Source organism: Mesoplodon bidens, assembly GCF_964165515.1.
Source record: "Mesoplodon bidens genome assembly, chromosome: 6".
Taxonomy (NCBI): Eukaryota; Metazoa; Chordata; class Mammalia; order Artiodactyla; family Ziphiidae; genus Mesoplodon; species Mesoplodon bidens.
In genome coordinates, this window is record NC_138162.1 from 6,617,800 (window position 1) to 6,643,013 (window position 25,214).

The window sequence follows — 25,214 nt, forward strand, 5'->3', positions numbered from 1 at the left end:
TGAGGCCCAGGAGACACTGAAGCTTCCAGGCCAAAGGCTTGGCCCAGCCCCGAGGCCTTTGCTTGACCATCACAGCCGCGTGCAGACACCACCAGGATTATCAAGATCTGAAAGGGGCTCCCGCAGCTGCCCTCCACGGAGCCCCCTATGGGCCAGGCACTTTACACGCGTGACTTTGTGGAATCCTCACACCTGCAACCTTAGGAAGCAGGTATCATCAACCCATGAGACAGAGGAAGACAGAGGATCTGAGAGGTCTAGTAACTTCTCTAAGGTCACACAGCCTACTGGCGGAAGAACTGGGACTCACCCACACTCGGATGCACCAGATTGCAGCCCCTGAGTTCCCAACTACTGAAACATACTACCTCCTGTTGGAAAGTTCTCTGCCAAGCATGGGTAAGTCTGTGCTCACCTCCTCCCAGGCAGCATCCAGTACAGGGTCAGAGTCGCAAGGGACTTTAGAGAGTGCTTAGACCACGGCTGGCTCACAGCGTCATTCCCCCCACCCCCCATCACTCAGAATAATAGCCTGGTAATAGCTGCTTGGAACACTGTGTTAAGGAGGATTCTGAGGGGCACCGGTTGATTAGTATTGTCTGCCAGGGGCTCAGGAAGGGGATTCTGACAAGGAGGCAACTATTTACCAATCCTGCCCCTGGTTCTGATGCGCTCATTCTACAGATCTGGAAGATGGAGCCCAGAGAGGAGGCATGACTTGTTCAAGGGCACAGAGAGAGTTCTGGCTAGAGCCAGGAAGGGGACGTGGACTTCACTCACTGATCAGGGCTCTTTCCACCTTAAGGGACACAGCAAACAGCGTCACATGTGCCACCATCTCACCACCCCTTGCCCCCAACGTGTTCATTTTGGGAAGTTCCACATAGGTCACGGGAGTACATTTGAAGAGAGCTAAGTTAGTTCTGCTTCTTTAAGGAAATTAATGAGTAGCAATCTGGTGTTGCCAAGAGGCAAACCCTTGTCCAGGGACTCGGTGGTGCAGGAAGAATTATCCAGCCTCCTTCAACATTTAAAAACACTGCTGTATGTTATATATGAAAGTTGAGAGAGTAAATTCTAAGAGTTCTCATCACAAGAAAAAATTATTTTTCCATTTCTTTAATTTTGCCTCTATGTGAGATGATGGATGTTCATTAAACTTATTGTGATAATCATTTCATGGTGTATGGAAGTCAAATCATTATGCTGTACACCTTAAACTTATGCAGTGCTGTATGTCAATTATATCTCAATAAAACTAGAAGGAAAAAATAGGGACAATATTCTACCTCCTGCACAGAAATACCACATTGCTAGGTTTTGCCACAAGGGAACATTTTTTTAAAGACTATCTACCGTGACAAAGCTCTTTTACAAAATTAAATTATAAACAACCCGATTAAAAAATTGGCTAGAGATCTTAACAGACACCTCACCAAAGAAGATATACAGACGGCAAATAAGCAGATGAAAAGATGCTCCACATGATAGGTCATTAGGGAAAATGCAAATGAAAACAACAGTGAGATACCATTACACACCTACTAGAATAGCCAAAATCTAGAAGACTGACAATATCTACTGCTGGCGAGGACGTGGAGCAACAGGAACTCTTATTCGATGCTGGTGGGAATGCAAAATGATACGTACACTGTAAAAAAACAGTTCGGCGTTTTCTTACAAAATGAAACCAACTCTTCCCATACAATCCAGCAAGCATACTTCTTGGTATTTGCCTAAAGCAGTTGAAAACTTACGTCCACACAAAAGGCTACACATAGACATTTACAGCAGCTTTATTCATAATTGCCAAAACTTGGAAGCAACCATTCACCTTCAATAGGGGAACGGATAAGTAAACAGTGTACATCCAGACGATGGAATGTTATTCAACGATAAAAAGAAATGACCTATAAAGCCATGAGAAGATATGAAGGAAGGTTAAATGCATATTACTAAGTGAAAGAAGCCAGTCTCCGAAGGCTCCGTACGGTATGATTGTGGAAAAGGCAAAACTATGCAGACAGTGAAAAGATAAGTGGTTGCCAGGAGTTGGGGGCACGGGGGGTGGGGAGGGATGAATCGAGAGTGCAGAAGATTATTAGGGCAGTGAAACTTTTCTGCGTGATACTATAATGGTGAATACCTGTCATTATATATTTGTCCAAACCCTATGGATTTTGGGTGATAATGACGTGTCAATTTAGGTTCATGGATTGTAACAAACATACCACTCTGGTGGGGGAACGTTGATAGTGGGGAGGGTGTGTATGTATGATGGGGGCAAGAGGTATGTGGAAACTCTCTGTACTTCCTGCTCAATATTGTACAAACTTGAAATTGCCCTTAAAAATAAAATCTACTTAAAAGAGAAAAAGAGAAAATAAAAAATTAAAATATAGCCTATGGTGTTCTAGTAAATGTTTTAACAACTGGACCTCTGGGAAAGGGGACCCTTAATTTATAGTGTTTGTCAGTTTCTGGGGTATAGATACTTCCACCATGGCCAATTTCTAGCTACACTGTGACATCAGTTAGGGTGTGCAGAGGCACACCAGTATATAGTGTTTCCACTATCCAGATACAAATAATCCCAAGAACATAAATAATAGCAAAATGTAGTAAAATTACTAGAGAGAGGTAAGTTTGGAGTATATATTGCCTTTGTTTTAAATATAATTTGTGTAATTGTAAGTTTATATAATTTAACTTTGCTAGCATCTGTATTTGACAACCAGCTTCCAAAGTTCTGGAAATTTAGGGCTTCCCTAGTGGCGCAGTGGTTAAGAATCCGCCTGCCAGTGCAGGGGACATGGGTTCGAGCCCTGGTCCGGGAAGATTCCACATGCTGCAGAGCAACTAAGCCCTCGTGCCACAACTATTGAAGCCCGTGCTCCACAACAAGAGAAGCCACCGCAATGAGAAGCCCGCACACTGCAACGAAGAGTAGCCCCCACTCACCACAACTAGAGAAAGCCCGCATGCAGCGACGAAGACAACGCAGCCAAAAATAAATAAATTTTTTTTTTAAATTCTGGAAATTTAACAGTTGGTTCTCATGAGCCCAGCACCAGCCGGTGCTAGAACACTACTATGATTTCTAGCCCATCTAAGGGAAATGGTCTGTTTTTGTTATTTGTGTTTTTGTTTGCTTGTTTTTTGTTTTTTTTTTGGCCGTGCCACACAGCTTATGGAATCTTCTTTTTTTTTAATTAATTTATTTTATTTATTCTTGGCTGCGTTGGGTCTTTGTTGCTGCACACGGTCTTTCTCTAATTGGTGCGCAGGCTTCTCATTGCGGTGGCTTCTCTTGTTGTGGAGCACGGGCTCTAGGCACGCAGGCTTCAGTAGTTGTGGCACACGGGCTTAGTTGCTCCTCAGCATGTGGGATCTTCCCGGACCAGGGCTCGAACCCGTGTCCCCTGCATTGGCAGGCAGATTCTTAACCACTGCGACACCAGGGAAGCCCAGCTTGTGGGATCTTAGTTCCCCAACCAGGGATTGAACCCAGGACCCTTCCGTGAAAGTGCCGAGTCCTAACCACTGGACCACCAGGAAATTCTCAGAAGTGGTCTCAGTTTTGCCTATTTCCTCCCATCCTTAACCATGTGCAGGCGTATTTTGTCAGAGCTGGCATCATGGTGTACAGCCTGTTTTGGATCTGGAAACCAGTATTGTAGTGATGGTGATGGCCATTAGCAGCACCCCCCTGCCTCACCTCCCCCCCCCCACCCCGAGGATGGGGAGTAAGGTGGGAGGGATGGAGGTGGCAAGGTGGAAGCGGGGTCCTCAGCCCTAGCTGCTCGGTGCAATCACTGGGTGGGGGGTGGGGTGGGGTAGGTGGAGCTTTTAAAAATAGAATGCTGGGCTTTCCTGGTGGCGCAGTGGTTGAGAGTCCACCTGCCGATGCAGGGGACACGGGTTCGTGCCCCAGTCTGGGAGGATCCCACATGCCGCGGAGCAGCTGGGCCCGTGAGCCATGGCCGCTGAGCCTGCGCTTCCGGAGCCTGTGCTCCGCAATGGGAGAGGCCACAACAGTGAGAGGCCCGTACTGCAAAAAAAAAAAAAAAAAAAAAAAAAAAAGAATGCCAAGCTCCACCCTTCTATGTTCCAGAGTCTGACTCACCAGGTTTTGGGTGGGGCCTGGACATCGCATTCACTGACGGCTCTCCAGGTCATGCTGCCCTGTAGTCAGGGTTGAGAACCACTGACGATGCCTAGTGCGTGATATTTGTTTATTAGACAGGCCTAGAGTCAAGTCCCAGCAACAGGCCACTTAGCCAAAATGAGTTTCTTCATCTGCAAAATGGAGATCTACCTCCAGGGTTGTCATAGGTGATAACTCAGGTAACCAAGCACGGTGAATTGTACACGGAGGGAGAACGGGAAATAATGATGGATCCTGCAAACACGTGCTGAGTGATGCCTGTGTGCAGGGCACTCAGCCAAATGCATCAGCCCGGGAATAAGCACTCCTATTTACTCCTCTTTTACAGAAAAGGAGCCAAGCGTCAGGGAGAAGGAGGACTTGCCCGAGCTCCTCCAGCAAGCTGGGGGGCAGGCTCATTACTCAGGACGTGAGTGCCTTGGGTGCTCAGAGAAGAGTGGCGGGGCGGGGGTGGGGGTGGGTGGGGGTGGAGATGGCAGGACAGCTGGAAAGAGGAGGGCTTTGGAAAGGAGATGGGAGCGTGTTAAGGAGTGTCTCCTTGTGCCATGGGACCAGCACCCCTAAGCCAGGGGTATCTTAAAAACCAACACATGGAGCATTCCTGGCCTCATGCATACTTCACCTCTTTCCTCTGCAACCCTACTTACCCATAACTCATGGGAAGTCTTAGCGCAGTAGGCACTTTCCATTCCATCCTATGAATGAGAAGGTAGGGATGCTAGGCCCAAAGTCACACAGGCAGTGGGGTGGTGTGGCATGAGCTGGTAAACAACGGACCCCTACTCATCCTACAAAACCCCACTTGAAAAGCCCTCCCCTGATGCCCAGAACCCCCTGTGCACATGTCTCATTCCACCTCTTCACACTGGCTTCTGGGCTTGGTCCTCTATCTCAAGCCCTACTAGGCTGTGAGCTCCCAGGTGCCTCTCTGGACGTAGTATAACTGAACAGAAGTAGAAAGAGTGACAGAGATGTGGACCCAGGGAATCCTCCTGGCCTTTCTCCTTCAGAATCAAATAGACCTTGTCCTGACATTGATGGTGCTTCTTGGAGAAAATGTGAGATGGACGTGCTATTAAACGTGTTTGGGGAGGGGGGAGGAAGCTCCAGAGACAGGGGCAGACACTGAGGTGGGCAGCTCATGGTCAGTGCCGATACCACAAAGTCTGGGTACAGGGTGGCTCTTCAGACAACCCCCTTTCACATCTTGGGACGCTTCCAGTCCTCAAAGCCTTTCTCATCCACCCAGAGGGGATTCTGTCATTAACTTGCTTTACAGAAGGAGAAACAGGGGCAGAGGGTTTGGTGTCCTTGCCCAAGCTTGCCCAGCTGGGATCTGAGCTAGAGTGTGTCTATCTGCTCTTACTTCCTGGGCCACGCTACCCTTCTGCTCCCCAAATCTCATGTGGATATAATGAGAGTAGCCATCCCCACCGGCTTCTTGTCATGACTGCGTGGACTCAGGTACAGTGACCAAAAGGGGCTGCGAGTCAGGCTGCTGGTTCTGTGACCCTGGCAAGTCATTGCGCTGCTTCGTGCCTCAGTTTCCCTGTCTGTATAGCACTTCACTCATGGATTGTGTGGGGATTCCACGGGGTGATACCTGGAAAGTGGTCAAGACAGAGAACCCACAAGTGTCGCTGTGGCTCACATGCACTCGTTCGGCCTCTGTACACCTCGCCTAGCGGGAGGGGACGGGCTGTACAGGCCAAGCTCCTGCCAGCCATCTTTGCCCCTTCCCTTCCATGAAGCATCCCTGAAGGCCAAATGTAGCCCATGTCTCAGGCTCCGAGGACTGAAGGAGCAACCCCTCCCCCACTCCCCATTATATCCCCCCATCCCCTTCTACGGGGGGGCGGTGCTGCACGGCAGGGGGCTGTCCCTCAGCCAGCACCAATCAAATATGGTAAAGAGCCTGCAGCAGGCTGGGTGTATTTGCTTAATTCTCCCCTACCCGGGGCCTGGCCCCCACCTGGGTGCCTCTGATTTCATTAGCATTCTGCCCAGGCCCCCCCACCCCTGGCCCCCAACCAGACCCACCAATCCCCCTACTTAAAAAATCAGGATGGTGGAGTTTTTTCAGAGAGGAGGGGAGGGGGCCCAGGGTGGAGGAGGGGCGGCTGATTGTGAAGACAAATTCCAAGGCTCCTGAAGAGCAGAGACCGCTTTCTGAGCTGGCCCTGCCACCGAGGGAGCCAAAGGGAGGGAGGCGCTGTCTCAGGTGCCCCCTAGCACCTGCACGGCCCCAGCCGTGAGCACTTCCTTACAGCTTGCACCCTTGGTGCCTCATCCCCCTCACCCTAGTCCTGACCCAGAGAAGAGCCAACACGCTGGACTGGAGTCTAGATCCCAGACTTAGGATCCACCGCCCCTCCCCTGGGCTCGGCTGGGTCCCCTACCCCACCACAAATGTCCCACCAGCCGTACTCTGTCATTTCCGTCTTCGCACGTGCGGTTCCCTCTGGCTGGAATACTTTCCCCACCTTGTCACGAAGCCCAGCCTACGCTTCACCTCTCACCTTAGGCACCACACCCTGTAGGAACTCTCCCCTCACAGCCCCAGAAAGGCTCAGGGGCTCATCTGTGCCCCCCAGCTGCTTCACTATCATGAACTAAACTCACTTGGACCGCACCAGCCTGTTTCCCTCCATCCCTCTCCAGGGTTCTCTGTGTTGACAGTGGTGCCCGGCACAAGGTAGGTGCTCAGTAAACACTGGACGAATGAATGAATGACTAGAGTACTTTCAGGGGCTCATCTGCCGCCCCCCCCGCCCCGCCAGCTGCTTCACTATCGTGTGAAGGGACCCCTCCTTGTTATTCAGATGATTTGGGATGAAGGTCTTTGCAGCCTGTTCAGAGGGGCTCCCATTAGCCACAGCGTTGTGCCGTGGGGACAGTTAGGATGGAAGGGCTCTGGGGTCTGATCTCACCTCTGCCAGGTGCTGACGGCTGTGCAGCCTTGGGATGGTGACTCCTGTCTCTGAGCCCCAGAGGTCCTGTGCTTCTCAACTTGGAATGTACCAGTACTGCAATGGCCAGTTAATTGCCTGTCTCCTGTTATTTGGAAGCTCCTAAGGGGTGATGGGTGGATGTCTGCCCAGTGCCCGCACATAGTATGAGCTCAGGAAATACATGTTGAGTGGAGGAGCCTCTGTTTCTCACCCGTAAGATGGATTTTTTTTTTTTTTTTGGTCCCATCACGTGGCATGCAGGATCCTAGTTCCCCGACCAGGGATCAAACCTGTGCCCCCTGCAGGGGGAAGTGGGGAGTCTTAACTACTGGACTGCCAGGGAAGTCCCCCAAATGGACATTATGATAGCCTTTTGTAAAGATGAGGGGTTAGCATGTACACCCTGGGATTAGTGGGGGCCTCTTCAGTGAAATGATGTGTTACTGCTATGAAGGGGGTCCCGGCAAGGGCTCCCTGTGGACAGTGACTTCAACCAAAGAAGTGACATTAAAGGTGGCATGGGGGGAGGGATGGAGGCAATGGTCTGAGGTCTCCACGACGGAGTTGGAAGCCCCTCCCCTGGGCTGTTCCTGACCCTGCTCTAGTGAGAGAGGCTTCTCTTTGTCTGCTGTGCCCAAGACTCGGTAGCGTTGAAGACACCCGAGCAGTCCTCCAGGATGGACACAGCTGCTGCCGAGAGAGGGGTGGAGACACTGTCTGCACCCCTCCCCTCCATCTCACCCTGAACATGGGAACAGACAACGGGAATAAACAAGCCCCACTCACACTGCCCACCCCAGGGTGGGGCTGGGGGTGGAGGCAGAAGGAGAGCTGTTGCCGTAATATGGAGCTAGTTTGGGTTGGGACAGTTCCCATCCTCATGCTGGGGAGATGAGGGACCCTGGGGACCAGCAGCTGCCAGGGATGTGCCGGGGTCCTCGGCCTGCCCTCTCGCAGGGACCTGTGAGTTGCTAATAACAATGGTAGTAATGATATCAGCAGCGGCTGGCCCTGTGCCACTACTACGCGAAAGTACTGCTGCCTATCTGCACCCTCACAATTCAGTCGCCATTATCCCCACTTTACAGATGAAGAAACTGAGGCTCAGAAGGGGGAAGCCCCTGGCCCCAGGGAGCCAGCTGGGGTCGGTTAGACTCGCTGGCCTCACTCTGGCCCCCCCCCCCGGGGCCCTTGGGAGCATTAAGGGGCCACTGGACCCCCACCCTTGGCTACTGACTCCCTGGAGCTGCTGCCTTTCTGCCAGGACCCATGGGAAGGTGGGGAGAGGAAAACCTGCAGTGAAGAGGGCAGCCCCCCTCTCCCAACCTCTGCTGTTGTTCTGGTTTTAAGAAAGCAGCGAACATTTGCCACCATCCCCACAGAGCCCAAGAAGCTGCCTCGGAGCTCTCCAGAGCCCCGGCGTTCTTCTGTGCAGGCTGAGATCTGGCCCGTGGGTGCCAAAGGGGACACACCCTGCCCCTGGCCTCCTTGGAATGGGGCTCACCCAGCTTGTCTCCCTCCTCTCTGATCAGGGCTCCATCCCACGCTGTCTGCCCTGTCCGCAGACCCACTATTCACTTAGATTTCCATCTGGTTTTGGTTTTACGGGGTGGAGGCAGGGGAGGGTTTAGGGAGAATCTGAGAGCTGGCACCCAATGGAGGTTAACCCGATACATTCGCTTCTTTTCTTGGCGCCCCAAGTTCTGTGAATTTCCCCCTGCCATCCGCCTCCACAAACCCCAGGGCTGTTTGATTATCATGTAACCTGCTTCTGATGGACACTTGGGACATCAGAGTCCTGGGCCGAGAAAGAAGCCAGCATCGAGATCAGCTTTCCTACGAGTGCAAACACCGTGTCTAAACCAGCTTTACTAAAGCCAGAGATCAGTTGAGTGCAAGCGTGCGTGTGTGTGTGTGTGTGTGTGTGTGCATGTTCTAGACATGTGATGAAAACCCATCTGCCTGAGGGAGCATATCTGAATATCTCAGCCTTCCTCCCCAAGCCATCTTATCCGCAGACCTTCTAGAAGTTGCCATTAATCTCTAATTTGAATTTTTAACCTCAAATGCCACATTATAAAAATAGTTGTGTTGTGTTTTATAGACGGTATTTGTCATGAAATTATACATGGTTATAATTTATGCCGTGGAAAATAAAGCAAGATGCTCATGCCACACGGGAGCAGGGGTCAGTTCCAGCCGGGCTGGGGCTTCAGCAAACTCACCATCCTTCCACAGAGGGCACCCTAGGTCACCAGGCAGGGCTGGTCAGGGGCAGAGGGGTCTTGGTCCTGTGTGTGTGTTGGATAACTTGTCTCCTTTTTGGAAAGCATAGTTAGGAACCAGCAAAGGCCACTGGGGTCAGCTTCTGGGGCCAAGAACTCTGTTCCTAATCTCAGCTCCTCTTCCTGTGGGACCATGGGAAACTGTTCCCTCCTTGGTTTTTCCATCTGTGAAAGGGGCTTGACAGTCCTAAACTGTGCATCTGTATCCTCCTCCCAAGTGTCAGGGAGAGTGAAAGAGAAAACAAATTGGCGTTTACTGTGCACCCACCTGAGGCCAGGTGGGCCTAGAGCTGAGCCCCTACCTGCTTGACTTTGTCAATTCCTCTGAACAACCCAGGCCTCAGGTACTAGCGATGTGCCCATTTTGCAGATGAGGAATTTGAGGCTCAGAGAAACGAGACACTTTCTCAAGATCATCCAGGACGTGGGGGTGAGGATGGAGCTGGAATCCCACAGCTAAGCTGGGTCCCCACCGGCAGCACATCCTGCCCCTGAGAAGGCGGGGGACCCACTGGGGCTCTGGAACCAGCTCTCCACTTCTATGCCTGTGTCACCATCGAGCTGCATGGGAACAGTGGGGGCCGTCCCTGTCCCAGGGTCCTGGCCTGCCTGCCTGGGTCGAGGAGCAGCTCTGGTTTCTGTCCAGCAAACCTGTGCCCCGCGTTATCACCTCCCTCACCCATCCCTTTCTAAACAAACCCGGAGAGGCTGGGCGAGGTCAGAGTGAGCACAGCCAGGGGCTCCGGGCCAGCAGGGGTGGGGAACACGCCAAAAACAAGGGCCTAAGGCCTGGAGCCCCCGTGTCCTCCATACATAGCCCACCTTTCTGGGCCTCAGCTTCCTCATCTGGAAAATGGGGCCATAAGACTGCCTACCTCCTAGAGTATCTGGGAGGAATTAATGAGATGATTTACACAGAGGGCTGAGCACATCGTCGGTGCACAATAAACGGTCCTGACTGTTGGGATCTTGGGGATGATGACGGTGACGAAGATGAACACACTCCAATGCCACTCAGCACACCCTGGTCACCCAGCCCTCCACTCAGCCACAAGCACCCCAAACTCCCTCCACTCCCCCTGGGAGGCAGGATTTGCAGTCAGACAGCCGGGGCGACCTTCTTCATCTTGCTAATGGGTCTGCTAAGGAAACTGCCATCTCAGAGTCGTTGTGCACCTATGGCACAAAGCCCTAGTTCGCGTTGGGTCCATGTCTTGGGTAGAGCCATCCCACAGACGGATCGGCGAGCCGCATGTTGGGCATGGGGACCCGCCCTGCCTCGGGTTCTGCACGGCTCCTGGACCCACCCCTCTCTGACTTGGGATGTCAGGTCTCACAGCAGCTGGGCCGGAGCAGACAGTTAGGGCTTGTGATCTGCCCCTTTGGAGATGGGCACCCAGGAGGCTCTGAGCAGCCAGGACGCAAGAGCTGTTCTCAAGCCAGCCATTCACTTCCCACAGGACACAGAACACCCACTCAGCAGGAGTGCTACCGGGGAGGGCCTGGGAGCTCTGGACACTCCAAACGCCCACAGGCGCACAGAAAGCACTCCCACCCCTCCTAACACAAAAATTGCAAATCTTGAAGTAGGCCTTGCTCGTTGGCCCTCTCCACCGGGCTCCCTCCCACCCCCTCTGCTCCTGGAACAGCCCATCTCCTCACCTCTGAGCCTCTGAGTCTGCTGTTCCCTCCACCTGGAGCATCCTTCCCAACCTCTTCTTCTGGCTAACTTCACTCATCCCTTTAGGTCCCTTCTGAAAATCCCCTTCCTCCAGGAAGCCTCCCCTGAACCTCCAGGCCAGGTAGGGGGCTCCATTATCTGTTCTTACCTCCTTCATAGCAGGGAGACCACACCCCCTTATTTCCTGATGGGACCCCAGGATCCAGCCCTCGGTCTGGTACAGAGTAGATGCTCAACAAATATTTGTGGGAAGCCTCCCCCATTTTCCCCCCTCGGAGCTCTGATCTGCCCCCAACTTGAATCCACTGCAACAGCAATAATTTTCTTCAAATAACGATCCCACTTTCAGCCACTTTAGATCTTTGCCTTTTCTTTTTTCCTTCCCAGTGAAACCAGAGTAGTTCGTTTTTACTTCTTGTCTCCAGCAATTGCCCACTTCGAGCCCTGACACTCTCCTCGCCTCGGGGTAAGGTGGCAGGGCAGCCAGCTCTGCAGGAGAGGCTGGCCTTCCAATAAGAATACGACGTCTCTCGGAAATACGAGATTCCCAAAGGCTGGGGTCCCTCCCCAGCCCCAGCCCCCCAGTCACAGCACAGTCCAGAGCCCTCCGGCCTGGGTGAGCTATGGGTCAGGCTCTGCACAGTGGTGTCCCTGGAAAAGTGGCACCTTGCTCAGGCACTGTGGAGGTTTGGGGTGAGAACCAAGGAGATGGGTGGCACAGTCCCTCCTTGGCAGGGCCTGGGATGCTTCCAGCAAGAGGACGCTGTGGCTGCTTGGCCATCTGGGAGCCCAGTATGGGGTGGCCAGTGCTGTACCTGGGCTCTGGGGATCATAGCGTATTTTCTGGGTGACCTTGGGCAAGTCACTTTGCCTTTCTTTTTAAATTTATTTATTTATTTTTGTCTGCATTGGGTCTTCGTTGCTGCGCGCGGGCTTTCTCTAGTTGCGGCAAGCAGGGGCTACTCTTCATTGCGGTGCGCGGGCTTCTCATTGCGGTGGCTTCTCTTGTTGCGGAGCAAGGGCTCTAGGTGTGTGGGCTTCAGTAGTTGTGGCACGCGGGCTCAGTAGTTGTGGCTTGCGGGCTCTAGAGTGCAGGCTCAGTAGTTGTGGCACACGGGCTTAGTTGCTCCGCGGCATGTGGGATCTTCCCGGACCAGGGCTCGAACCTGTGTCCCCTGCATTGGCAGGCGGATTCTTAACCACAGCACCACCAGGGAAGCCCCACTTTGCCTTTCTGAGCCTCAGTTTCCTCATCCGTAAGATGGGGATAATACTGCACCTGCCTCAAAAGGCTGCTGAGAGGACTTAGCGTGAGGCTGCTTGTGAAGCACTGAGCTCGGAGCCGGACAGAGGTGAAGAGCTGGGCGTCAGGGAGCTGCCTCCATGCTCTGCTTCCTGCTTAGGGACCACGTCTTGCCTGTCCACTGATGCCTCACACAGCACGCATGTGCACCAAATGAATGAATGGATGAATGGGTGAATGAATGAATGGAACCAAGTAGCAAGGCCTCTCTTGGAGGGGGACAGGGAGGCATGGTGTTTCACATACAGTCTCTTGGGGGAAGGGAAAAAGGCCTGTTTTCTCTAGCTTCTTCATGAGGGAAACAGGGAACAAAGGGCCAATTTGTCTCTTCTCCCACTTCTGGGATGTTTTCCTGGATTTTCCTCCCTAGTCTGGGATGCAGTCCTTCCTCCTCCCGGTTTGAGCTGTGGGGATGGTGCTTTAGATCCTGGGGAGGCATCCGGTCTCTTGCCACACGGGGAGGATGTCACATCTGGAGGCCCCTGTGGCTTCCTAGCCCACGGGGTTAGTGGCGGGAGTGCTGGTGGGGGGGCACCTGGCCTCAGGGCAGGGCCAACCTGCTCTCTCTCAAAGGGGAGTTCATCCTCTGCCATCAGCTGCCGACTGGACATCCCCTGGGGGCAGGGGCCGTGGCAGGTGCATTTCTGAACATCTGCCTCACTCAGCACAACAACTGGCTCCTCACTCCGTGTTTCTCGGGGTCGTGAAAAGGGTGTAAACTCCGAGGCTCCAAACCTCGCTTCTCCACCCACTGTGGAACCGTGGGCGGGTCACGTAACTGCTCTGAGCCTCAGTTTCCCAGCTGTAATAGTAATAACAGACACCTTTTCGGAGCTTCTTATGTGATTAGCTACTCAGCTTCCATCACTCCCCTAAGTTCTTTTTGTTTGTTTGTTTTGGAGTTTTCTTTGTTTTTACTTTATTTTTTGGCTGCGTTGGGTTTTCGTTGCTGCGCGCCGGCTTTCTCTAGTTGCGGCGAACGGGGGCTGCTCTTTGTTGCTGGTGCGCGGGCTTCTCACTGCGGTAGCTTCTCTTGTTGCGGAGCACGGGCTCTAGGCGCTCAGGCTTCAGTAGTTGTGGTTCACGGGCTCAGTAGTTGTGGCTCGCAGGCTCTAGAGCACGGGCTCAGTAGTTGTGGCGCACAGGCCTAGCTGCTCTGCAGTATGTGGGATCCTCCAAGACCACGGATCGAACCCGTGTCCCCTGCATTGGCAGGGGGACTCCTAACCACTGCGCCACCAGGGAAGTCTCTCCCCTAAATTCTTTTTTTTTTTTTTTTTTTTTTTACGGTACACGGGCCTCTCACTGTTGTGGCCTCTCCCGTTGCAGAGCACAGGCTCCGGACGCGCAGTCTCAGCGGCCATGGCTCACAGGCCTAGCCGCTCCGCGGCATGTGGGATCTTCCTGGACCGGGGCACGAACCCGCGCCCCCTGCATCAGCAGGCGGACTCTCAACCACTGCACCACCAGGGAAGCCCCCCTAAATTCTTAAAACCACCCTGCAAGGAGGCATGATTCTTCTCCTCATACGACAAACGAGGTGCTCAGAAAAAGGAAGACACTTGCCAAGGTCACACGACTGGTCAAGGCCCCCCACTCCTTGAGTGGAGGGCTGTGATGCCCTGTGCAGGGCACTGTCCCCATGCAAACAGACCCTCGGATTACTGGTTCTCATCCGCAAGAAGAGAGGGCTGAAGACTGAGCTGGAGGAAGATGGAGAGGTGGAGAAGGAGGCCCCCGGGTCCACAGAGTGCCAGGGGGAGGTGCAGGAGAGAAGGGGAGGGGTGCCAGGCTCTCCCGAGGGTCCTCACCGTCTCGGGTGGGGGCAGCCAGAACCTGAGCCCCGGGCGGCCCGGCTGCCCGCTGGCTGGACCGGCTGCCCGTGGCACCATCTTGAGAGCATTAGGGGCTGCTGTTCACAGATGTTTTCTGTTACGTGTTATTTGTTAGTCTAATGAAAGGAGGTGCACGGGCTTTCAAGACCTCGGCATTCTGCAGGGGCTTTATATGGGAGGCCGGCGCAGAGCTCTGGCGGCGAAAGGAGGCCGCGAGGCCCCTGCCAGGCGCGCCTGGCGGCTCCGGCTTTGATTCCGAGGTTTGCAGCCATCCGCGTGGTAATTCCAGCTCTGGTTAAATGTCATTTTTAATAACGCCATCTCTGGTGTGTAAACGGCTGTGCCCGGGGCAACAGGGGCGGCCAGGGGCGGGAGGCCACTGGTCGGGGAGGACAGGCAGGGAGTCGGGATCGGGGACTGTGGACAAAACCTGGGGCAAGGTGGCCGCCCTCCTGGGGCTGTGGATGTCCTACCCCAGGGGACCACTGCTAGGGGAGCCTGCAGGGTTGTGAGAGGCAGGGTGAGTGGAGAAGAGGAAAGAGAAGCAGGCGGGCAGGACAATGGGAGGGGGCTTTTCCAGTGATGAGTGACAGAGACCCCCAGCTCAGCAGTGAGGCTTCTGACCACCCCACCTCACCCTGTCACCCTGGCAGCTAGAGGGAGTCAGGATGCTTGAGAGAGAGACAGACAGATCTTCCCCCGTGGCAATGCCAGATCTTTGGGTGGCCTTGGGCTGGTACCCAGTACGTGCCCAGTGAGTGCTGGCAGACGGCCAACAGTGACTGTGCTCTCCTAGACCCAGCAGTGCGGCTTCCAGCGCAGTCAGGTCTCTGGGGAGCAGCACCCTCCCGCCACATACTGGACCATTCCAGGTGCTTCCAGATGATGCCCGGCTTCCCTGGCAGCTCCACCCGGCCTCTCCATCCTCCCACAAGAGGACCATTTTCCACTCAGGCAAACTGAGGAAGACGACAGAGGAGCAGCGTTAGCCCTGGAAGGAGCCTCTGAGAGCGCGGCAGGGCTCACCTTTTAACGCACATGAAAATCACTCGGGGCCCTGCTAAATGCAGAGGTCCAGGCCCGGGCTCCAGAGGGTGTCATTCCATGGGCTGGGTCCTGGGAACATGCATTTAACCGGCTCCCAGGGTGATTCGAATGCAGTGATTCCTGGGACCACTGTTTGTTGGCAAACAGATGGTCCGACCCCCTCAGATGGGGACACTGAGGCACAGACCAGGGTCAGGGTGTGTCCCGAGCTGTAGGGCTGGACAAGCCCCAGTGTCCTAATTCCTTGTCCAGGGCCCTAGTGCCTCCTGGGCAGCGACGTCACAGGAGGTGACACATCTTCCCTTGTCAGTTCTTAAGCACAGAGGTGCTTGCTCCGCTCTGGGAGGAAAGGCCTCTGTAGAAGCTTCCAGGTCTTGCGGCCTCTGGACCTCTGGATCTCACTGCCCCCCACCCCAGGACCTTCTCCAAAGACCACAATCCCTCCAGCAGCCCCCATCCACCTCTCGGGCCACCAGGTCCCAGCCTCTTGGCTTCTCTATACCTCGTCACCCCAGTGTCCTTCTAAGGTCTCCACTGCCCCCCAAACCAGAAGGTCCCGGCTGCCCCTCCCATGCACAGGAAAGCAGAAGGGATCACAAAGAAGGACCAAAAGTAATGTCTTCCAGAGCCTGCTTCATTTTTAGGACGCAATAAAAGATATCATTAGCCGTAAAGGGCCCCATGTGGACAGCATCCTGTCATCACGGTGGCCCCTTGGAGCCAGGCTGGGAGCAAGCAGCTTCCCAGATGTGGAAGGGACACAGGGCGAGGGGGCCTGACTGGCAGGGGGCAGCGCGAGCATCAGGGTCATTGAGGTAGCGACCTTCCTTCCCAGGACATCTGGAGACACCCCGAAGCCCAGGGAGGCGCGGCCTCCGCTCTGTTCCCTCCGGGCGGGGAGTGCCCTGCCACATGCCTCGGGCCCCTGGGGGCTGCCCGGCACCCTGCCTCCCTGTGCCGGCTCAGCATGGGCGCTTGCCCAGATAACTTTCCCCAACTCTGTCTAAACAGGAAGCTCCCACGGCGCTTTCCTACTCAGCACCTCGCAAAAGGCACTTAACCCTTGGCCCATCCCGGCGCGATCAGGCCGCTCATCTATCCACCAGCGGCCTGAGGCCACGCTGGCCATTAACAGCCTGGACCTGATCATTTGGGCCAGGCTGGAGCCCTCAGGCCGGGGTGTGAGGGTAGGTGTGTGTGTGAGTGAGCAGCTTTGTGTACGGTGGGGCGGGGCGGGGATCGTGTGTATTGGGGGTGGGGTGGGGGGGTTGGGGGGGTTGTGCATGTCTCCGTGTCTGTGAGCCTGGGAAAGCCAGTCCACCATGTGGTTCCCAAATGCCAGCCCATGACAGAGTTTTCACCGACCTACCGCAAAATGAGAAAAATAGGGGCAATTCGCAAGTTTTTTTGTTAAGCCAAATTAAGTCCGTTTTGAGGATCATTCTTTTTTTTTGAGGTACACGGGCCTCTCACTGTTGTGGCCTCTCCCGTTGCAGAGCACAGGCTCCGGACGCGCAGGCTCAGCGGCCATGGCTCACGGGCCTAGCCGCTCCGCGGCATGTGGGATCTTCCCAGACAGGGGCACGAACCGGTGTCCCCTGCATCGGCAGGCGGACTCTCAACCACTGTGCCACCAGGGAAGCCCGAGGAACATTCTTTACTCCGAGATTAAGATGCTGAAACGTTCTTTTGGGCTTCCCTGGTGGTGCAGTGGTTAAGAATCCGCATGCCAATGCAGGGGACACGGGTTCGAGTGCTGGTCCGGGAAGATCCCACATGCCTTGCAACAAGTAAGCCTGTGCACCACAACTACTGAGCACGCGTGCCACAACTACTGAAGCCTGCATGCCTAGACCCCATGCTCCGCAACTAGAGAAGCCCCGCTTGCTGCAACTAGAGAAAGCCCGTGCACAGCAACGAAGATCCAACGCAGCCAAAAATAATACATAAATTAAACAAGTGTATTTTTTTAAAAAGATGAAAGAAAAAAAAGATGCTGAAAGGTTCTTTCTTGGATAAACGGATAGGGGCAACAAGATGGTCGTTGTCGTGAGTAAATGGCTTTTCTTGGCAACTTTTAAAACTGCCCACTCTATGCCAGTTCTTCGAAGTGCCTGGAAATTTTCACTGGGGCTTGAAATCTGAAAGTCTGGGTAGGTGGTTGGAGGTCAAGTCCTGACACATAGTTGGTGCTCAGAAAATGACTGTTGAATGAATGAGTGAATAAATGAATGAATGAATGAATGAATGAATGAATGAATATGGAAGCTAGGGGTGGACTGGGAAAGGAGGCCTGTCCTATGGCTGTTCCTCAGAGTCAGGGACCCTCCACAGCTCTCCCGTGTCCAGGAGGCCACTCTGGACGTTTCTAGGCAGGAGCGGGTAGAAGACCTCCACTTGTTCTCACTCCTTCCCAAACCTCCCAAGCCAGACAGTCCCCACGCTGCCAGGCCTGACCCGTCTCCCATACACCTGTGACCCAGGCCAGGCTGCTGAGGACGTGGCTGCCTTGGCTGCCTCACGGCCCCCCGCATGCAGCCCACACCAGCCTGGGAGTGGGCATCCCTGGCCAAACCACCCAGCATTCTGGGGCTCCGGGGATGGCTTCAGCCAGCGGTAGAGGGCAGGGGCTTCGGGACAGGCCTGGGCTGGAAGCCTGTATTCATTTGTGTGAACTTGGCAACTGCTCAGCTTCTCTGAGCCTCACTTTCCCTCTCCATAAGATGGGGATGATAAAAGGACCCACTTCCACAGCTGGTGTGAAGACAATGAGGCGTAAGGGATATGGGGCCCCGGCCAGCAAAGAGGAAGCAACTGGTCACTCTCACCACGTCCCATCAAGGGCTCATCCCTTCAACTCCACTCCCATGGCCTCTAACCCCAGGGCAGCACCCTGGTTGGGTTCCAACACTGATACCCCATTTGGAGGCTGTGTTCAGGGATGCACTGGCTCCCCCTTAAATCACTCCCAAGGTTCTCTTCCGCCTGGGGTTAGCCACTGCCCTTTGGGTCTGGCAAACCAGGAAGGCCTCCCAAGTTTTGCCTCGTCCAGCTTGACCTCGCATCCCCGCCCAGGACAAGCCACTGAAAACCCTTCCTTCCTGTCTCTATCCACTTAGAAACCTAACACGGTACTGAGTCCATCCCAACAGCCCCACTCTGTGCCACCCCTCAAGGCCTCCCTGCCCCCATTAGATTCCCAAACAAACCTTAGCCTGCATCTCCCCAGCAGCTAGATGGGGCTGCCCCTCTCCCATTTCTCTAGCCCAAAAATGCTGAGCTCTGCAGGAGAGAGAAGCTTGGACTTGCAATCCAAAAACAAATCCCACCCCTCAGTTCCCAGGTGGGAGACCTTAGGCAGGTTGATTTGCCTCTCTGGGTCTCCCCAAAATAGGAATGGCAATCACTAGCCCTGCCTGACTCACAGGGCTGCTGTGAGCATCTCCATGAGCTGTAACGGAGGCCCTTTATTTAGCACCTACTATGTGCCAGCAGGCATGGTCTCCCACAGCCACTGAGGGTCCACCCTGTAAGGGACATTGCTGTCCAGCACTCCCATTTCACAGATGGCAACACTGAGCCTCAGGGTACTTTCTAGGCCTCAAGGGTGGCGTGCCAGCAGGCATGATTTCTTCTGCTCCAAAGTCACTTTTCTGGAGTCTTCTGGAAGGGAACAGTGACAGCTCCTGCCCTGTTGAGCTCCTGCTCACAGGGAAGGGCCCTCATGGGGGTGCCAGCTGGTCTGAGACCCCTGTGCCAGGCCCCCAAGCGCCACCTAGATGATCTATAGAGGAGCCAGACCACCCTGCAACCACAGACAATGAACGAAATAGCAAGAGCCCTCCCTCTGACAAAAAGCCAGAGATGTAGACCATGGCCCCCACTCCCACCAGCCACCCTGGCAAACCCAGCCGTTCTCAGACTGAACCCCCTGGGCTCTCAGCTTCTAGGCCTGGTTCCTCAGCTCTCACCACTCCTGTCTCCCTGCTCCTGGGCATGTGCTGTGGGATGCCCTCACCTGTCTGGGGGTCCAGACCCAGCCAGGACCCAGTCCTCAGAGACTCCACCTTCCTGGGGAGACGGGCCCATTACAGGGCAATTTCTCAGCCCGAATCACATCATGGTGAGAGACAGGAGCAGCCCCACAGACATCTGTGTGCCACCTCCCATTGTTCAGGTGGGGCACCGAGGCCCGGAGAAGGGATGTAACAGGCCCGAGGTCACACACGGAGATGGCAGCAAAAGCCAGGACCCGATGCTGGGTGTCCTGACCCCCCCATCCAAGGCTCATTCACAGCAGATGGCTCTGCGCCCCCTCGCCACCCCTCCCCCAAGGAAATGGATGGAGGGAAAGGAGGGGAGGGGAGAAGGGAGGGAGGGGAGGAAAGCAGGCTTATCTTTAAGAGGCCGGGTTCTGAAGAAACCCTTTTGTCTTTATGCCTCACCAGCCCTGCTCCTGTTTCACAGGCCAGCCCCCTCCGTCTCCTTCCTCCAAGGCCCCAGAGGCTGCGGCTGCCACCTTTCAGAGCCAGTTAGAAGGAGGCCGGTTAAAAAGTCAGATATGAGGGACTTCCCTGGTGGTCCAGTGTTTCAGAATCTGCCTTCCAATGCAGGGGATACGGGTTCAATCCCTGGTCGGGGACCTAAGATCCTACATGATGCCGGGCAACTAAGCCCGTGCACCGCAACTACTGAGCCGCGCGCTCTGGAGCCCGCATACCACAACTAGAGAGAAGCCTGCACGCTGCAACAAAAGACCCCTCATGCCGCAACAAAGATCTCGTGTGCAGCAGCTAAGACCTGACGCAGCCGAATAAATAAACAACAATTTTTTTTAAAAAGTCAGATACAGAAAACAGTATGGCAGTTCTCAAAAAATTCAACGTAGAATCACCACGCGACCCAGCAATTCCACTCCTGTGTATATGCCCCAAAGAACTGAAAGCAGGGACTTGAAGAGATATTTGCACACCCATGCCCCTAGCAGCATTATCCACAACAACCAAATGGCAGAAGCAACCCAAGTGTCCACCGACAGATGAACGGGTAAAGAAAATGTGGAATATTATTCAATACAGTGGAATATTACTCAACCTTAAAAAGGAAGGAAATTCTAACACCTTCTATGACATGGGCGAATCTTGAGAACATTATGCTAAGACACAGAAGGATTAAGTACCGTAAGATTCCATGTATATGAGGTCCCTAGAGGAGTCAGATTCATAGAGACAGACAATAGAATGGTGACTGCCAAGGGCTGGGGGAGGGAAAACAGGGAGTTAGTGTTTCATGGGGGCAAAGTTTCAGTTGGGGAAGATGAAAAAATTTTGGAGATGGATGGTGGGGATGGTCATACAATAATGTGAATGTACTTAACGCCACTGAACTGTACACTTACAAAATGGTTAAAATGGTAAATCATATGTTAGGGGTATTTGACCACAAGAAAAATCCAAAAATTGAAGGCCGTTCGGCCAGTCTCTCAAACTCAGTGGTCCGTTCAGGCTCCCCACTCAGACACTCAGCCCTGCCTTCCACCACTGGCAAGGGGGAGGTAGAGGTCCCCACACAAACCAGGCTCATCCTTGGCTTCCTGTCACCCATCAACAGGTGTGTCTCAGGGACCAGCTCCGCGAGGGGAGCGCAAATCCCCTGGCCAGGGTCCCAGCCCACTCCGGCTCAGCCTGTGCTCTCAGCCTCCAAGTGCCCCACTGTCCTGAATCTCCGGGAAGTGGACCCACTTGGTCCTGGCATTTTCTGTAACACGTCCCAGCCCCACCGGGCCAGGCAGCCTCCCCAGGCTGGGGGCCTCACCCCTGCCTGGCTCCAGGGGTTTCGTTTATTTTCAGTGTGTCCACATCCCTGTTTCTGCCCTGCCCACAGGAGGGAATGCTTTAAAGAAAATCTCAGTTATTAATGTGGTTTCTTTTGTTGTAAGTCAGCGCAAAGGCAGCAAATGAGAGTTTATTTTCCTAACGTGCTTGGCATACCTCAGTGCCCCGGCCCAGACCTCAGCGTTTGATTTGGGAGGAACCCGAGACCCCGATTTGCTCTGAGTCACCGGTGAAGCCACAGCCTTCCCGGTCAGTTCCAGGGGGAGCCTGGTCCTGGGGAATCATTGGCAAAAATAGGCTACGTCTACTGATGACTTGGTGAAAACAAAAGATGGAAAAATATATTCAAAAAACTTTGAGACTGCTAACCTGGCAGGTTGAAAATATATCAATTTTCCAACTCATCAGTTTCCCCATTAACCTTCACTTTTCTAATAAGGCGCACCCCATCTCTGTTTGGTGTCAGCCGCTTTCTTTGGACCTGGGAACAGCTCCAGAAGCCACAGGAAAACCCACTTCTGAGTAGGTCCAAATCTTCACTGAGGGGCCAGGGTTCCCTGTGGGTCCAGGACTGGAGGACGAAGCCACAGCCCAGGACCCAAGCCTGCCAGCCTGGGGTCCAGAGTCCCAGCATCCCGAGGTTTGGTTGCCTGCTTTGTAAAGGGGTCCAGTGATGCAGGCTGGGCTCACCAGGATGCAGGGACGAAAGGTCCCCTCTCCCCCAGCTTTGGAGACTTCAGGACTTGGGAGTCCAGCGGCAGTGGTGGGGGGGACCTGCTTGAGGGAGGAAGGAGGGAAGGAAGGAAGGAAGGAAGGGAGGAAGGAGAGTGGGCCACAGGCCTCTCCTCCATCCACTTTCTGTCTGCAGGCCGAGACCCAGCAAGCAAGCCAAGGGATTCTCCCAGGCACAGGGGCTGCCTCAGAGTGCCCCCACCCCTGCCCCCCACCGCCTGGCAGCGGGCACCCCTGGAATGAGCCCAGTTGGCCTTGGGGAGCTGCTTGACTCGACATAAAACATTTGGATTTCATGGCCTAGTGATTTGTTTTCAGTCTGAGGAATGAGTATAGGGTTACCTCCTTTTAATTCTGCCAAGTAAGGACATTAAAATAAAACAATCTCCAGTTATTATCCCTATTTCATAAAAGAAAGGGTGTTTTAACACCAAAAATGAGTAGGAAAGATATAACCCCAAACAAGAGACACCTTTAAGCTGGATTTTAGAGCTTCAGGAACTTTCCATATTGTCCACGTTGCTTTCCATTTGCAGAGGCCTGGAGCAAATCGCCCCAAGGGCTGAGGGCCGGAAGGACGGAGCTTGGGGTTGGGGGGGTCCCTTGAGCCCGGCCCCAACTCTGCCTGCGGCCCCTTGTCCCTCACAGATGAGAAAGGCGATCCCCACCTCTGGAAGCAGACCAACTGAGGGCATCAGGGGCCCCCAACCCCGTCCCACCTGATGCCATACCCAGCGTGTCCTCCGTCCCCGGTACCTGGGAATTCCCCGTGTGCAGAAGCCCCTCCTCAGAGAAAGGGCTCCTGGGCTCTCAGTGAGGGTGGCCTGACCCCAGGGGGCTGCTGCAGAGGCCTGCTGCCCACCCAGCTGTCTGGGGGCTGCCAGTGGCCCTGTCCAGGTACTTGTGACCCCAGCTGTTCTGGGACTCCCCAGGAGAACCTGCCATTCAGAGCCCTTCTATGCTGTGTCCAGGAGAAGCAAGACCTCCCCCGGTCCGTTCCCACGGCCAGGTGCTAGGACCGGAGCGGGCACCCACCGCGGCCGGCACTTGAGTACAAAACGCCCTGCCTCCTTCCTTCTCTCCCCATCCCTCAGGGCCCCCCATTCATCAGGGCAAAACCGAAGACCTCTCCTCTGCCCTGCGGGGAGCCCAGTTCAGAGCCAGCAGAGTCCCGAGGTGCTCACAGACTCAGGTTGGCCGGCCCCGCCCACTCACCAGAGGGCACCCCACTTTACCCTTGGCCCAGACCAGACACCTTCCTTCCACTTTTCCACTAGGGAAACCCCAACTCCCAGAAGTGGGTCTACCCACTTCCTGATCACCTGGGCGGGTGAACAGATGCCAGCCGCTGTGGCTGGCAGGAGGCGGATGCCACTGGGAAAGGTGGCACCAGCTGGGTGCTCTCCGACGTGCACTGTGAAAGTCAGGCGTGTGTCAGGTGTCCCGCGCGACCGCACAGGCTCCCGGACAAGGTTTCCGATGAGGCTGCCGTCACCCCCATTTTCCCTGCACCTCCTCTCATCTGAAAAGCGGGGCACGCAGCCATCCAGAGCTTCCCTGAGACCCAGGGGCTGGTGCGAGAAGTGGGGGGGGGGGTGCCCCTGGTGACAGGTGGGAAGGCTGCTGGAATCAGGTGGGTGACTCTTAGGGGCCCAGAGCCTCCAGCAGGGCAGCCTGCTCCCCAGAGCTAGGGGGGCAAGCGGGCAGTGGTCTCAGACGACCCCACCTCCTTTTCAGGGCTTGGGTGAGCTATGGGGACTCCAGTCCTCCCCCTCCCTCCAGGAAACTCTCCAGGGCCCGGGATCTTTGCTTTATCTTCATCTTCTCCTGCCCTAGCCACACCCCCCTTCCTAACAAGGGCTCAGGGCCCAGCAATCCTCTGTGACTTTTTGAAAAAAGCCACTTGGGTGGGTTGTTTGTTTTTGAAGCCCTTTCCCGATGACCTTTAACCTCAGCAGGGGAAGAGAGGCCTAGCTAGCTCTTCAGGGCTGGGCCATTCCCCCTAGGGAGCTACTAGTGGAGCAGGTGGGGGGGCAGGCACCGGTACCCCAGCCAGGAAATCCATCTTACAAAAGCCTAGTAGTCGCTGGATTGGTATCCTGGAGCTAGAGAAGGGGGCAGAGTTTGAAACTCAGCTGTGCGACCGGGTCACTTTGCCCCTCGGAAGCCTCAGTTTCCCCAGCAGTAATCGTCTCAGGCTCTTTGGGAGTGAGGCCTCCAGGGCTGCCTCCGGGGTACGGCACACAGCACACAGCTCCCCGTGCTTCCAACGACTGGAGGTGGCTCTGGCCAAAAGGCAGTGCCCTCCGCCAGTCGAGAGCTCCCGTCCCGCAGCCCGCCCCATCGCGACATACTGCCTCAACGAGGGCTGCGGCGGCGGCGGGCCAAGCCATCACTCGGGCTGCAGTGCCCGGCGCCCGCACCCCCGGAGGTCCTGCCGCGGCGCCTCCTTCCCAGGCTGGGGTGCGGCTGAGCCAGCGCCCCGCATCCGTCGCCTGACCCGTGCTCGCCCCCTCGGACCCACGAACCTGTGGCCTCGCGCCCCTCCAGCCCCCGCACCCCCGTATTTCAGTTCCCACGGCCCTTGGCAGCCCCGCCCGAACCCCCGGCCCGGCCCCGCGCACTCACCGTCCTGCGGCGCCGCCTCGCTGCCGCTGCTGCCCCCGGACGGCTCGCGCGCCGCGCCCTCCCGCGCCTCTGCCCTGGCCGCGGGGCGCGGCGCTAGCCGCCCGGCCGCCGCCACCTCCTCCAGGTCGAGGAGGTGGCTGACCGTGAAGTTCTTGCGCGCCTGGGCGCAGTCGCCGGGCCCCAGCGCTGGCGGTGGCGGCGGCGGCGGCGGCTGTGGCCCCGGGCCCAGCGCCGGCTTGTCCGGGGCGAAGGCGGCGCCGGCCGCGCTGTCCATACCCGCGGGCCGCCCCGGGGTCGCCGGCGGCGGTGGCGGGCGCGGGTCCGAGGCGGGGGTGGCAGGCGCGGGTCGGAGCGAGCGCGCCCCGGCCGCCCCGCGCTCGGCCCCGCTCCCGGCCGCCTCCTGGCTCCGCGGCCGCCGCGGCCCGCCCGGCGCTGACGTCGGGGGAAACCAACTTTCTTCCCTCCCCTTCTCTGCCGCCTCGCTCGCTCCCAAGTTGCTCAAACGGGAGCTCCTCCGGCCACACGCCCCTTCTTGAAGCAAACCTCGCCCCCTGCCTCTCCTCCTCCCCCTCCTCCTCGCCTCGCCCGCCCCCATCGCTCCGGCTGCGGGGAGGGAGGGGGTCCCGCCTGAGTCTGGCTGGAGGCTGGCGGCGGGGAGGGGGAGAACAAGGGGTGTCCTCCTTTCACCCTCCCCACCCACATTTTGAGAAATGGGAAAGTTCAGTGTTTGGGTGTGTGTGTCTTTTTTTT

The 25,214-nt window shown here is 55.6% G+C and overlaps 1 protein-coding gene across 1 annotated transcript in view; it reads right to left on the reverse strand.

Moving 5' to 3' along the window:
• Positions 1–24,774, reverse strand: part of PRRX2 (paired related homeobox 2) — a 48,696-nt gene extending 23,922 nt beyond the window's left edge. Inside the window, exon 1 of the mRNA XM_081236376.1 lies at positions 24,465–24,774. Within this exon, the coding sequence (XP_081092502.1) occupies positions 24,465–24,738 (274 nt within the window). The 5' untranslated portion in view covers positions 24,739–24,774. The remainder of the gene's footprint in view (positions 1–24,464) is intronic.
• Between the last annotated feature and the right edge of the window lie 440 nt (positions 24,775–25,214).